This window comes from Durio zibethinus, chromosome 8 (assembly GCF_047325235.1).
Source record: "Durio zibethinus cultivar Kanyao isolate XHJ-2024 chromosome 8, ASM4732523v1, whole genome shotgun sequence".
NCBI classification, from domain to species: Eukaryota; Viridiplantae; Streptophyta; class Magnoliopsida; order Malvales; family Malvaceae; genus Durio; species Durio zibethinus.
The window spans coordinates 22599271-22613961 of NC_143169.1; the positions used below are offsets into that span (position 1 = coordinate 22599271).

The following is a 14691-nucleotide window of genomic DNA, read 5'->3' on the forward strand; positions in this document are numbered from 1 at the left end:
CTCTTAAACCACCTCTTCTCGTTATTAAAAAATTAAATAAATCAAATGATATCATTTCATTAATAAATAAATTTTTAAAAATATTATTTTTTATATATTTATTTTAATAATTAATATTTATTCATTAATAAAATAATATTATCTAATTTATTAGTAGTATATTAAATATAAACTCTTAAAAAAAACACATAAAAATTTTTATTTTTTTTAACATGTATATTTAAAATATTAATAAAATAAAAAGCATATGATTTTATTTATGAAATTTAAATAACTATGCATGAAATAACAATTTAGAATGCAATTTCTTCAACACCAACAAGAAAGTTTTCACATCAAGAATGACAGGTGTCAGCCGGAAAGAGGTCTTGAGGCTTTCAGTAGAGAACAACTAAAGTGAAAACAACGTTGACACTAAAAGTCAAAACTCACATTATATGATTAGGAATTCAGCAGGGAAAATAAAAAGTTACTTTTTTATTCCCACTGCCTGCCACTCCTACAGAACTGCTGCCTTAGGCGTCTGTTCTAGGTTTTTTTCACCTTTTGCTGTCCTTTTTCTAATTCCGAGTCGGCGCTGATCTGGTCCATAGGGTGGCGCCACCCCCCCCCACCCACCCAAAAGAAGACAATCCATGGTACGGCTCTCCTCCCTTCTCATCTAATATAATAATGCCCTTTTCCAGTTTCATGCAGATCACTTTTCCCTCTAAAACGTTAAAAACTTAATCGGCAGTGGCAGCAATTTTTTATTTTATTTTATCAATATTAAAATTAAAAAAATTAAATTTTAAAAATCGAATTTTAATATTTACAAATTAAATTAATCCTTAAGGATTTCGAATATAAAATAATGAAATTGATGAATATTTGCCACTTGCATAAACAAAACATTTTGCAAAATATTTTAATTCTTTTATTTTTTTTTTCAAAAATAGATGAATTTGAAAGTATGATAACAAAATTTATTATTTGCATAATAGAATATTTAGTGAAATATTTCTATTTCATTATTTTTATTAAAAATTAACAAAATTAAAACTATAGTGAAAATTTAATAAAATTGAATATTCAGTATATCATATATTTCATCTTAATTATTATTTAATTTTATTATTATTAAATAATAATAATATTATTATTTAGTTTTTAGAAAGAGAAAGCAAAGGCAGAGGCTGAGGCAAAGAAAACAGAGTATTTCTTACTCTTTCTTTTATTCTTTTCCATCCCAAAAAATCATGCCCTATTTCCTCCTCCATTAACGGTCACTTCTTTTTTTTGCTTCCCTTATCAATCCAAACACCCTCCCTAGTATCTCTCTGATTCTTCTTCTCTTTCTTTCTTTCTTTCTTTTTACTCTTGCACGTTATGAAAAATCTCACAGCCGACTTATTCCTTTTGAAGCTTAAATATTCTAAAAAGCCTTAAACGTGTCGTAACCAATGAAAATTTCCAATAGACAAGCTTCCTTCTCTCGTTGACATAGCCACATACATTTGTTTATGAAATTTGGTTGTTGAATCTGATCTGGGTTGTTGTTGTTTGGGGTGAAAAAGGAGAGAGAACTGAGAAGGGAAGATGTTAACGTGTATAGCTTGTTCAAAGCAGTTAAATAATAACAATGGATCTATTGGGCGCCAACAGGATGAAGATACGTTGGAGACTCCTAGGACAAGGCAAGCCATTAAGGGCCTCACTTCTCAGGTATTGTTATTTGTTACTATATACATGTTTTTGGGTTTATTTGCTGAGAAAATGCGGGAAAAAACGACTAGGAATATTTGAAGTTCTGCTTCGAATCCTGTGAGTTTTTCACTGTTTAGAAGCTGCTAAAAGGAAGAGGAGTTTTCGTTATAATTTGACTTTGATGGGTTCAATGTTGTTTTTCATGAGAAAATAAGGTGGGATTCATTTTTCTGTTCTGTTGCTTTCCTCAATCCTCCATTTTCTTATCAACCAAACATAGCAATCCTGGGTCCGCCATAACTTAAATCTTTATCGAGTTTGTTTTGTTATCTAGTTTTTTTTTTTTCCAACAGAGTAAGAATTTAACTGACGGAGGGCTTTTTCTTTTTATATAATTTCCAGATCAAGGACATTGCATTAAAAGTGTCTGGAGCTTATAAAAACTGCAAGTCTCGTTCTGGTTCATCAAACCATAACCTGAACTATGCAGACTCTGATGCCAACTCTGACTCAGCAAGCTTCCATTGTCCTTACCGTAGAACGGGAAGCACGGACTCGACGCCCACAATATGGGGCAAAGAAATGGAGTCAAGACTAAAAGGACTTTCCAGTGGTGAAGATACCCCAGCCTCCGTTAGTGGCCGGGCAGGATCAGTAGTGTTTATGGAGGAAGATGAGCCTAAGGAATGGGTTGCACAAGTGGAGCCTGGTGTTTTAATCACTTTTGTTTCGTTGCCTCAGGGAGGGAATGATCTGAAACGAATTCGATTCAGGTACTTTATTTTGTTTTTGGTATATACGATAGTGAAGGTTCTGATTTGTTTGGATGTGATCACATGATTTTTATATTTGGTATTGAAATGGTAGCCATATTTGTATGGTCCTCTACTTTTATTGTGCATCAGATATCTGGTTTTGAAGTGTTATTATTGTTTTGTTTTAAAATTGTTTCCGTGTTGTTTGGATGCCATTCTTGGCTCTTGAGTTTGATATTGAAGGTTTCAATTTGTTGGATTGTGGTTGCATGTGGCTATTTTGGTGGTGGTGGCAATTGGAGCTGGGGCATTTTTCTATTATCCTTTGTCATTTTATGTGTATGTGACCGTCACACCAAAGTTTCATGTGAGGTTTTATGAGTTAAAATCTATATAGCATCATTGAAGTGGCCCCATATATGGGTCTCTCTTTATGGCTTGACCCAATTGACATTATAGCTTTTTTGCATTTCCAAGTGAATTATGCCACACTAAGGGCAGTAAGTCCTTTGTCTCCTGCCTAAATAAGCTCAACTGCTAGATGGTTAAACCATTCAATCTGGATGTGTTTCTTACTCCTTGGACAGTGGGTTGTAATCTTGGTATTGGCATAAGTTAACTGGAACTTGAGTTGACACTTGGGGCCAAGTTCTATGTGATCTTTCTGTAGACAGTACACTGATTGGTGAATCTAGTGTAACACTAAAGGACTAAAGATATGTCTTCTTCACATGTGATGTTGGTACTTACAATTCCCTTTTGTCCTCCATGGAGTTCACTGGCAAATTTTACATTACCTAATGATAGTGACCATAAAAAGCATTTATTAGAATCACAAGAAAATGTCCCTTTGTTCATCAAGTCATTGCTTGTCAAGTAACTGTTGTTCTTTATGGCCAAAAAATAGTGTGAACCATGTGAAGCTTTTCATTTCTCAACTCCTTTGGGAATTTGGACAATCTCGATCAGGATACATTTTCCTTTCTTTTGTGCTTCTCATGTAGGAAACTTGATGGCTTCAGCTTTTAAGCACCAATGGTTTCTATTAATGTGTAATTCCCTACTATCTCATAATTTTCAAAAGTGTATAATTTGACAGAAGATTATGAACAAATAAGACCATAAATTTATGGTTGTATGCTAGCTGATTTATTGCATTTTTCTTCATCTCCTAGTATTTTGACAAACATGCTTCTCTATCTCTTAGGAATGGATATATAAGGAGATCTCATCTTGCATGATTTATATAACTGATGATAATATATTTATCAGAAATTTTGAAAAGGAAAAAATTCACTTCTTTTCAGTTCTTTTTCAATTTTTTTTTTTTTTTTTGGTTTTCTCCTTGTATTGCACTTTGAAACATTCTTATGTATGCGTTTCATCTAGAAAATATTGGCTAAACTAACCATAGTTGAAGAGTGAAACTGATTACCACTAAATATGAAAAAAACATAAGATTGCAAATTGTGCAATGATTTTTCCTGGCCTTTTTAACAGACCTACCTTTAATCTACTGATTAGGCTGCTAAATTTATGGGATATTTAGTTCTGATAATTATTGTATGAAAACTATTTTTGGACAATATAGCACAAAGAGCATTTAGGTTTTTATATTATCAATTGGGAACTTAAAGATCTATGACTTTGCCTGTTAGTGACCTGGTTCTTCTTGATAACATTTTGAATGCCAACTGATGTTCTTGATTATCTTGTTAATGGGTTCAAGTGTAATTATCAAGCACCAGGCTTCTGTAATTCTATCAAATAAATAACCATTTCATGGATTACAAAACTTCAACACTGCAATTATCAGCTTCTGATCTTCTTTCATTCTATAATTTCTTGTTGATTGCCTGGACTGCTAATCTATCCTTTTGTTAATTAATCAGTCGTGAAATGTTCAATAAATGCCAAGCTCAAAGGTGGTGGGCAAAGAACTATGACAAGGTTATGGAACTATACAATGTTCAGCAATTTAATCATCAAGCAGTCCCACTTCCATCTCCCACAAGATCTGAAGATGAAGTAAGCTTGTTTTCTGCATGTGTGACATTTAAAAAACAATATTGCTTGAAACCCTGAAAATGTCAAACATATAGTTGACTGAAAACCATAGAGAAAAGATCATCAATCATGGAGTGATTGCATCTACTTTAAATGTGTGGTAATCAAATATATCTAACTAGATTTTTTACTTTCAAACTAATTAGTGTAAGTGTCCAATCCACATCCCAAAGCATGCTAAAGGAGTTTCATAGTTCACCACTTAAAAATAGATAGAATGAAGCAAAACCATTGGAAAGATAAGAACTAGGACTTCACCAACTCATGCCTTTGAATTCCCTGCAAAGATCACCATAATCGTCTTATTTTTAGTAAGATGAATTGTCCAAAGTGTTTTTATTCTGCAAATTAATTTTCATCCTTCCCTTTTAGGGCTCAAGAATCGAATCTGCAAAGGACAGTCCTGTGACTCCAACCCTGAACAAAGAAGGACCCCGCAACTTTGTCCGGCCAACAGGAATGGGCTATTTGTTATCAGATTCCCTGGATCGTCACCCAATACAATCCGGTCAATACTATGACTCAGCTACACTTGCTTCAACACCAAAACTCTCCGGCATTAGTGGAGCCAAGACTGAGTCATCATTGATAGATGGCTCTATTAGTACTAGTTCATCGAGAGAGGATCGCTCTGGAGAGCTCGCCATCAGTAAAGCTAGTGATACGGAAACTGAATGGGTTGAACAGGATGAGCCAGGGGTTCACATCACTATTAGAGCACTTCCAGGTGGCACTCGGGAGCTTAGACGTGTCCGCTTCAGGTATGTGGTTTGTTCTACATAGAGGATAGATGGCTTAAAGGTCAAATTCGTCTTATTGTACTTGGTGACTGCATTTTTTTTTCTTTGAGACATGAGAATGGATGGAAACAAAAGCCAAACTGTTAATTTTGATCTTATGTTTCCTTGCTGATTATTATTAACAGATCATTCCATCCTTCTTTGCCATGAAGTTGGCTTTAACCCATTCCTGATAGGCTTTATTAATCTGTAGGACTCTTAAACTCTCAAGCCGAGATTTGAATCCAAGGCCTTATTTGCAAAAGAAAAATGCTAGAGCCTGACATTTTGACTGTCTGACTACTCATAAGAAATAAATTCCTATGAATTTGTTGTTTATTACCTCTATGTCCTTTGTGAATAGTAATTTGTTTGACTGTCAAACATAATAGCAATAACCTTTGCAGTTATTGGATAAACAGCTAGAATGTATGTTCAGTCTAACGTGAAGCAAATGAGACCTGAGAATAGTTTGACCATACCAATTACTGAGAATACAACCAACCCATCCTTGCTTTTATCTCCTATTGCATTATGGTCTATGGATTATGTTCTGATTAGAGGGTTTTCTTTTTCGTTTTTTCCTTTAAATGAAGTTTGTTGTCTTTTGTTATGTTAGCTGCAATAGATAGTTATCATACTTAGCATTCAGTTATATTTCCAGTGATGAGACAATCCTTATAGAAGCAAATAAAATGGTTGGCTTAGGTGACAAAGAGAGTATTTTTTTTTTTTTTGTTGCTTGGGTTCGAATCTGTTAGAAGGTTGTAAAAAAGATAATTGCTTATGAATTTGTTAAATTTGTATAAATAAATCTATTTGAACCTGTTTCGACAATAAAAAACAAAACCACGCTCCTATAAGATTCAGTTTGGTCATAGTGGGAGTGCAAACAGCTTCCTTAGTGCATATGGAGTCAGTGAATGATCCAAAAACGTAAACCTTATTGTTGCTAGTTTGACTCTGCTGTTGGTCCCCTCACCTGCCAGGTTATCCCTCTGTGAAATGCGGGCCTTTTGTGCAATAGTCCCTACTCCTCATCCCCCCCCCCCCCCAACCAGTGTCATCTAGGACTCCAATTTTCCATTTCTCCATGACCCCATATTCAAACAGCAGTGAAGAGCTTAACATTTAATTCAAGCATTGTGATATAGTAATAAAATCATTTTTATTTGTTTATATTTATGATGCAGCCGAGACAGGTTTGGAGAAATGCATGCAAGGATGTGGTGGGAAGAAAATCGAGCCAGGATACAAGAACAGTACTTGTGAGATTTAGCAAATCAATGAGATATGGTGGCATTTGGAAGTTTTGTCCCCTGTTAACTACTGGTGTTAGACAATTCTGTGTGCCTAGGCACAACTAATCACATAGCCTACATGCATCAACTCTGCTTATTGTTCTGCTTACATATATCCTCAATTATCGATTTTTTTTCTTTCCATATTTGATGGATGCAACTGTTGGTGCTTTGGGGCTTGTTTGAAAAGGAAAAAAAAAATCAAATTTAACTTAATAAATAAATGCAAACGAAATTCAATAGAATATATTCATAAATTGTTAAATTGAATTCATTTACAATATCAAGGTGAAAATAATTTCAATTGAGGCCCCAACTTTTCTTGTACTGGTTATGATGGCTCACTATCTATTTTGCCATGGTCGTATAAAAATTTCAAATAAATGCAGCTACAATTTTTTTTTTTAACTGAACAATTAAAAGAAAATTATGATTAGTAATGAACATGATATTAAAATCATTAACTTGCTTTTAACTGAGAAAGTATATATTAATATTTTTTTATTTATAATTTTATTATACACCAAAGAAAAAAAATGTTATAATGAACCAAATCACAGAACATGGTTTACAATCATGAACATGATTGGCAATTATAACTCAATTAGTATTAAAAAATAATACTAATCAATCTTCTTTTCCCAAAAGGAAAAACCCAATTAGGGTAAAATAATTTAAAAAACAAACGCGTTCTCCCTCATTTTACACTTGTAAATCAAAGGGCAAAACAGCAGAACGCATTTTATACAAAATTTTGAGGGGCAGATCAGTCATTAAACAGATCTCAATTAGGAATTTCTCCCAAGTAAACACATTTTCAAAGCCCTTGCTTTCTCTCTCTAAAGGTTCTTCACTGTCTCTGTCTCTCTCTAAATGCAAACCCTAGCTCTTATCTTTTAAGGGGTTTTGATATTAATAATAAAAAATCGAATAACCCTCTTTATGTTCGGAGTAGAATTTCGATAATCAAACTGGGTTTTTTGTTTAACAAAAAACAATAGTGTGGAAAGTGAGAAAGTGTTTTTCTTTTCTTCTTTTTTTAAGTATTTTGAAACAGAGAGCAATGGTAAGTGGGGAGAGAATCGAAGCAGATATCTCATCGCCAGTGAAGAAGACAATACAGTCAATCAAGGAAATAGTCGGCAATCACTCTGATGATGATATCTATGTTGCCTTGAAAGAGGCCAACATGGATCCTAATGAAACTGCCCAGAAATTGCTTCATCAAGGTCACCTTTTTATTTCTAAAACCCTTTCTTTTCATTCTTTTTTTTTTTTTTAATGTTTTTGGGAAATGGGTTTGTTTGCTTTCTAGTAGTTTTAAGTGTCGGGCGTTTGAGTCAAGGTTGTTCTGGTTCAAGTTGCGTTATTTTAGGGGTTTTGTTTATCGGGTTTTTTCTGTTTTAGGGTATTGGGTTATTTTAGTTTGTGTTGGTTTGGAGTGCGAAAGCTGATTATTGTTTTATTGATAAGGTTTAGGGCCTGACGATTATTGCAGGATGTTTTAGCATGCTGAGAAGGCCTTTTTTTGCTTGTTTGTTGATACTTGTTTTCGTCTTTTGCTTTGCCTTGATGCTTTTCTTTTTGTTATAGTAGGTGCATTTTCTTGAGTTGAAGGATTGTGTATTAAATCTTCTTTTTCATGTAGTAGGTGCATTTTGCCTTGGCGCTTTTCTTCAATTTGGGTTCTGAGCCTGCTGATAAAACAATAAATAGATTTTTTTTTTCTAGAACTTTGTATGGTTGCTCCAATATAGTGGGGGTGGGGTGGGGCTGGGTATAGTATTGTTTTAAGTTTGATTAGTATAACCCAGAGTCAAAATCTATGCATATCAAGGTTGACTGAATTGTATAGTTTGGTTGAATCCAGTGGATATAGAATGCAATTATAGGTATCATGTTATGTAAATTATTGTTCTATTTTTCAATCTTTGGCCAGTGATTTTGATGCATGACTAGTAAGCAGCTTATTTTTTGTATGTCATAAAACCAGCATTATGATCCTGCTTGGCATTATGACATTGGATAGACTTGAGAATTATGCCTGTCTAGTGGTTCTTGCCATGCCATTCAAGGTGAACTTGTGACCCTGGGAGGTTCACACCTGGTATAGTTGGACATTTTAGTATTTTTTTCCTCATTTTGTTACTTACCGAAGGTAAGATGGGATTGGTTGTGTCTTCTGTCGTTTAGACAACTTTCATCAAATTGGTGAATTGGTCAACAGAGGCCGCTGTTCTTGAGCCTTTTATGAGTTCTCAAAGTTGATAATTTCTTCTTTTTTCTTTTTTCCTTTGGGATATATTGTGGTTTCAGTTTGCCTCTTTTGTTTAAAATGAGATTTCAAGTGTAATTGTTATAGATGTTTATTATTTACATCTCATCTCATTGTATTTTCTCAGACACCTTTCATGTGGTAAGAAGAAAAAGAGATCGGAAGAAAGAGGTATAATCTTGTATATTATCCTATTATGGATTTTGGCAAATCTTTTTTGTTCACTACTTTGCTTTCTTTAGCGATAGAAGGTTTTTTTCAACATCTTGTGTATTTTTATCTTAGCTTTGATTGTTGATCTGCACATATTTTCAGTAATTGATAGGTGCTACTGTTTTTGAATTCTTAGTTGTTTATATTATTCTGCTATTAATGTATTCTGTGATAGTTATGCATTTGATTTAACTTGTATCCATTGTAATTGAGAGAATGTTGATGATGCCTTGTATTCCTATTATAAGTATCTTGAAATGTGAGCCCACTAGAAGAGTTGAGAAACAGATGTGAAAAACTTGTTCTGATATGACATTTCATTATGATAGGGCATTGGGTACAAAGGTTCCATGGATCCAAGAAAACGTTCTGAGAATGTTGGTCCAGGGATGAAATTTCGTACATATTCTGAACGTAGTTCTCGAAGAGGAGGCTATACTCGGAATTCTTTGCCTGGTAATGCAGTAAGACAATGTGTTTAATGATTTGACCTTTATTATTACTTTTTTTTGGCAAGTTACTACTTGATTTAGTCTCTTCAAGCTAAGCATTACATTGCCCTATGTTCAAGGAATGAAGAATTAAAGTTAATTGTCTTTAATGATTTCCTTTGTTTAATCTGGTACAAAGTTGATTTTGAAAGTTTGGATGATAATAGAGCAATTGGTGATTGTAATGATTTGTGCTATTGTATGTAGTCTTGGTATATTGATGCCTAATGTCAAAGATTTGCAATGTGTGCAATATGGTGTTCTGATGAGGTTTTCTTGGTACCCTTGTACTTGCCTACACCATTTTTATATATATATATATATATATTTTCTTTATTATTCATTTATCAAAAGCTGGCGGCCCTTAAGAATTCAAATCTTCTTAATCCATCCTTCCATGAAACCCCACAGGTTTAGGCTTTTTTTTTTTGTATTTTATATTAATTTTACAAATGCTATGTGTGTTAGTTTCTCTTGTCTACAGAACAGTTAATTATTGCACTGTTTCATATCTATTTCTACATAATGTCCTCAACTGATTATTGATTATCATGAGGCACTTCTAGCCTTTTTCTGTTATTTAATGGGTAGTTCCTTACTAGATGCAGGAGTCAACAGAGAGTTTCGTGTTGTTAGGGACAACAGAATTAACCAAAATGCAAATAAAGACATGAATCCTCCTTTCTCACAATGCTCAACTTCTGCAACTGAGCAAGTTCCTGTGAATGTTGGTGAAAAGGGGTAATGTTTATTTGGTAGTTGTTTATTTGCTGTTCCACTCTATGCTTTGTTTATTCTTTGTTTTCTTTTTTTTGCACCTGTATTTACTGATATTGTGGTTCTTGTGAAATCATTGTACTGAGTGTTCTCCTTTCATTTCGATTCTGCAGTTCAACTGGAATACCGAGCAATCAGAGACCCTTTAGTTCTCGGAGTTCATCCCAAACTTCTAATGCACCATCCAGTTCACAACTGAGACATGCTTGGGATGCTAATTCAAGTGCTATTGATAGGAAAGAAATATCAGAGGAAAAGCAAACTTTTGTTCGTAATGCTGTTTCACGGTCACTGGCAGTGAAGCCCAATAATAGTCAAGCGCATTCTGCCGCTCAATCATCAAGCAACTCGGTTGTTGGGGTTTATTCGTCCTCTACAGATCCTGTTCATGTGCCTTCTCCCGATTCCAGATCATCTGGTGCTGTTGGAGCTATCAAGCGTGAAGTTGGGGTTGTGGGTGTTCGCCGTCAGCCTTCTGAAAATGCTGTTAAAGGTTCATCTGGAGCAAGTGGTTCTCTCTCCAATTCATATGTAGGGAGAGACACTTCATCAGAGGCATTTCAACAGTTTCCTGCAATTTCTAGGGCAGACCAGCCAAGCCATACTAGTGTAGCTGAATCTGTCATGCCTGGGATTTCTGGAAGCAGGTCATTCGTGAGCAATCAGTATGGGGCCAAGCAACATCAACAAGTTTCAGGTCATCAAAAAGGTACCTCCACTTGACTATGATTATTCATCTTATAAGCTGTCCTTTTTGTTAGTCAAGGGGTAAGTTTGATATGATTACTATACTTATCTTAAGAAATGTTTTCCTTGTTATTCTTTTTACTCTAATACAAGAGAAAAGTTTAAATAACATGTATTTACAAAATATTAGAGGAAAAAGAATCTAAAGAAAAGCTTAACCCATTATGTGCTGGTTATTGCTGTATCATGTGGCTTTGATGCCTTTCTGCTATTATTAATTTGTTATTACTATTTTTAGTTTGCAAATATGTTACCGTTGTGTTAAATAGAACCCAAATGCAGTTTCTTTTCACTTAATTTTAAGTTGCTTGAAGGTTTGAGGAACTTCGGCATCTGCTGGGTTTTATATTTAAGAATGTAAGACACAATAAACCGGTGATCATATTAGATATCAATTCCATGCTACTGGGTTTTATATTTGAGAATGTGAGACAATAAACTAGTGATCATATTAGATATCAATTCCATGCATTTTCATAATACCTTAGAAGCATCTTATTGTAGTGTTGTTCGTCTTTTCTTTGACCCAGTTAGATTTCATTTTATCACTTTAAGCTGCAGTTTTAGCAAATGGCTGTTAGTAGGTTGCAGTTGTTATAGCACTTGATTTGAACTTGCTTCTTAAGTTTATGTGAGAGTTTATCATGCATATTTGATGCAGCTAACCAACATAATAAAGAGTGGAAACCAAAATCAAACCAAAAGTCAAGTGTTAATAATCCTGGAGTTTTTGGAACACCAAAGAAGTTTTCTTCACCTCCTGCTGATGGTGCCAAGGACTTGGATTTAGAAACAGCTAAATTGCAAGATAAGTTTTCTCAAGTAAATATCCATGAAAATGAGAATGTTATCATAGCACAGCATATCCGAGTCCTGGAGAATGATTGCCATCAACTAACTTTTGGCAGCTTTGGAGTGGAATTTGATTCTTCAAGGAATTTTGTGCCAGGTTTTCAAGCCACTGGTGTTGCAGAAGATTCCAATGGGAAATCTGCTTCAAGGTTGGCCTTTTCCCGAAGTAATTACCTTCATTTGGTAGAATCTAAGGTTAAAATTTCGTCCTTGAGTCAAGACCCTCTTTCTGATATCATTGCACTTGCATTTGATCTAAGCAGTATGTCTGTGTCTGCTCCCGATACTGCCAGTGATGGTGCTGCTGGTTACAAGCCCATTGACATTTTAGATGATCAACTTAGAAATTCTGGATCTGATTCTCCACCCTCTGGTACTACATCTGACCATCAACTGCATGATAAGGAAGATACTTTAAGTCCCCAGAATATGGATAGTTATGGCGATATTGGAATTGTCCAGGACAACAGTCCATCCTATACTCCTTCGGAGTCACAACAGCAGCAAGAACCTCCTGAGTTGCCTAGTTTTTCGGTAAGTGAAATTTTATGAATAATGACAGGTGTCATCTAAATTTAAACCTTTCATCTTGCCCAAATGAGTATTTATGTAATTTATCAGTCAGTGAAACTGATATAAAACAACTTTTAATTTTGGAATAAAAACCTATTTTTTATTGCTCCTTTGATGGAATTTCTGATGTTACATTGGCTTGATAGCAGGCGTATGACCCCCAAACTGGTTATGATTTACCATATTTCAGACCCCCAATAGATGAAACTGTGAGATTACAGGGTCTACTATCCCCTCAGGAGGTTAGTGCCATTACTATGCATTTAAGAAGCCGAATTTGTTTCAGAAAAGGCTTGTTTGTTTTTATCACCTGAATAGATGCAAGTTCTAAATGACAATTGTAGGCCTTAAGCATGCATGCTGCCAACATCCCAGCATCAACAATACCAATGGTGCCACAGCAACAACCACCAATGGCACAGATGTATCCTCAAGTTCACATGTCCCATTTTGCTAATCTTATGCCATATCGTCAGTTTGTCTCCCCGGTTTATCTACCACAGATGGCAATGCCAGGTTATTCCAGTAACCCTGCTTATCCGCACCCATCAAATGGTAGCAGCTATTTGCTGATGCCAGGAGGCAGTTCTCATCTTAATGCAAATGGCCTTAAGTATGGGATTCAGCAGTTCAAGCCAGTTCCTGCTGGTAGTCCTACTGGGTTTGGAAATTTTACCACTCCATCTGGGTATGCAATCAACGCTTCTGGTGTAGTTGGGAATGCAGCAGTTCTTGAAGATTCATCTCGGATCAAATATAAAGATGGCAATATCTATGTTCCAAATCAACAGGTAAATAAATGTTCTTTAATATTGAGGCATAGATAAACTAAATATTGAGGCATTACTGACTGTGACTTGAGGGTTTTGTTGTATCTGGTTTTGGTTGGCAGTGTAATTGGTCTGCTAGAGCAACATGGTGTCTAGTTATCTGCTTAAAGAAACTCCCAACCAGTGAGAAAAAAAGTAATGCATATTATTAAGATAAATAGCTAGGATATGTTTGATTCTTGAAAGTTTTTTGAGTGATTGACCTTTGTGTTTGTAGGTGAATTAGATATCAGAGTAGTGAACCCTGAAATACACAACCATAGACTGCTTTAATGCTACTTATTGAGTCAGGTCATTCATGTTTGTGTTTGGTTCCTCTATATTACTTTTTCATAAATTATTTCCAATGCACCCATATTGACTGTTCTACTTGTTGAGTCCATGATTGATGACTGGGCCCTGTGAAATTGCGAATTATGATATAGAATATATTGGAAGTAATAAACAAAAAAGTAATGGAGGGGTTCTCACTCATGAATTTTGCAGTTTGACTTTTGCGTTTAGGTTGAGTCATGATATCAAAGTTGAGCCTGTTGGAGGTGTAACTAACTATTTCCAATTATGGTTTGATATATCATCCCATGCACCATGAGTTTCTGTAATTTAGCATGTGCTTCTTTGGTTTGATGAAATGTTCTCGTGTCCTTGACGTGTTTAGTGTTTGTTCAGTTGGTGAGTTTGATTTTCGATCATAGCGTCTGCATTTTCATTTGACAGGCTGATACATCAGATCTCTGGATTCAAAACCCGAGGGAGCTACCGGGCTTGCTATCTGCTCCATACTACAATATGCCACAAACACCTCATGGTTATATGCCTTCTCACACAAGCCACGCTTCTTTTAATGCTGCTGCAGTCCAATCTTCTCACATGCAATTCTCAGGGTTGTATCATCCTTCACAGCCTGCTGCAATGGCAAACCCACATCATCTAGGCCCTGCTATGGGTGCTAATGTTGGTGTTGGGGTTGCCCCAGCCGCTCCTGGGGCTCAAGTAGGCGCTTACCAACAGCCTCAGTTGGCTAATCTTAGCTGGACGACAAACTTCTGAAAACTAACCCTTTATCTGGCAAGGGAGTGAAGTAGCCATAGAAAGTTTAAGAGTTTTCTTTGTGCAATAACCCACAATCCTTTTTAATTCAATGCATAATTGGTGTTTAATCCCCCGCTTTTTTTTTTCGTACTGTTTTTATTAAATTGCACTAAGCCACCCACAAAACCATATGTGCTATCCAGCATAGCTTTCTTAATTAATTAGATTAAGATAGAAGAGATAATAACAGTGCATATTGTGTAATCAGAAAGCAAATGTGAAATGTTGGAAGTATAATTATTTTCTTCCAAAA

General features: G+C 35.1%; 2 protein-coding genes across 8 annotated transcripts; both read left to right on the plus strand.

Annotated features, from left to right (window-relative positions):
- The first annotated feature begins 1170 nt into the window (after window positions 1-1170).
- Window positions 1171-6732, plus strand: LOC111279004 (protein Brevis radix-like 2). The gene is made up of 5 exons (XM_022865832.2): window positions 1171-1704; window positions 2089-2459; window positions 4334-4469; window positions 4881-5269; window positions 6481-6732. Exons 1-5 carry the CDS (start codon window positions 1579-1581, stop codon window positions 6557-6559), a joined length of 1101 nt encoding a protein of 366 aa, XP_022721567.1. The 5' UTR covers window positions 1171-1578; the 3' UTR covers window positions 6560-6732.
- A 659-nt stretch (window positions 6733-7391) lies between these two features.
- On the plus strand, window positions 7392-14506 carry LOC111279005 (uncharacterized). 7 transcript variants are annotated; one of them, XM_022865834.2, is made up of 11 exons: window positions 7392-7433; window positions 7633-7817; window positions 8991-9034; window positions 9406-9532; window positions 10170-10308; window positions 10458-11053; window positions 11753-12092; window positions 12207-12477; window positions 12663-12758; window positions 12861-13307; window positions 14064-14506. In XM_022865834.2, exons 2-11 carry the CDS (start codon window positions 7652-7654, stop codon window positions 14394-14396), a joined length of 2559 nt encoding a protein of 852 aa, XP_022721569.1. In that variant the 5' UTR covers window positions 7392-7433; window positions 7633-7651; the 3' UTR covers window positions 14397-14506. The 7 variants fall into 7 exon arrangements, with proteins under 7 accessions (XP_022721569.1, XP_089620868.1, XP_022721568.1 ...); XM_089764742.1 differs by having other exon boundaries at window positions 12666-12758; XM_022865833.2 differs by having other exon boundaries at window positions 7392-7817.
- Window positions 14507-14691: the final 185 nt, after the last annotated feature.

Bases quoted from the DNA above. Each gene is read 5' to 3' on its own strand.
- LOC111279004 (XM_022865832.2), top strand. From the start codon at position 1,579: ATGTTAACGTGTATAGCTTGTTCAAAGCAGTTAAATAATAACAATGGA. The intron at 2,460-4,333 runs GTACTTTATTTT...TTAATTAATCAG, and splicing joins CTGAAACGAATTCGATTCAG to TCGTGAAATGTTCAATAAAT. The intron at 5,270-6,480 runs GTATGTGGTTTG...TTTATGATGCAG, and splicing joins CTTAGACGTGTCCGCTTCAG to CCGAGACAGGTTTGGAGAAA.
- LOC111279005 (XM_022865833.2), top strand. From the start codon at position 7,652: ATGGTAAGTGGGGAGAGAATCGAAGCAGATATCTCATCGCCAGTGAAG. The intron at 9,035-9,405 runs GTATAATCTTGT...TCATTATGATAG, and splicing joins AAAGAGATCGGAAGAAAGAG to GGCATTGGGTACAAAGGTTC. The intron at 12,478-12,662 runs GTAAGTGAAATT...TTGGCTTGATAG, and splicing joins CTGAGTTGCCTAGTTTTTCG to CAGGCGTATGACCCCCAAAC.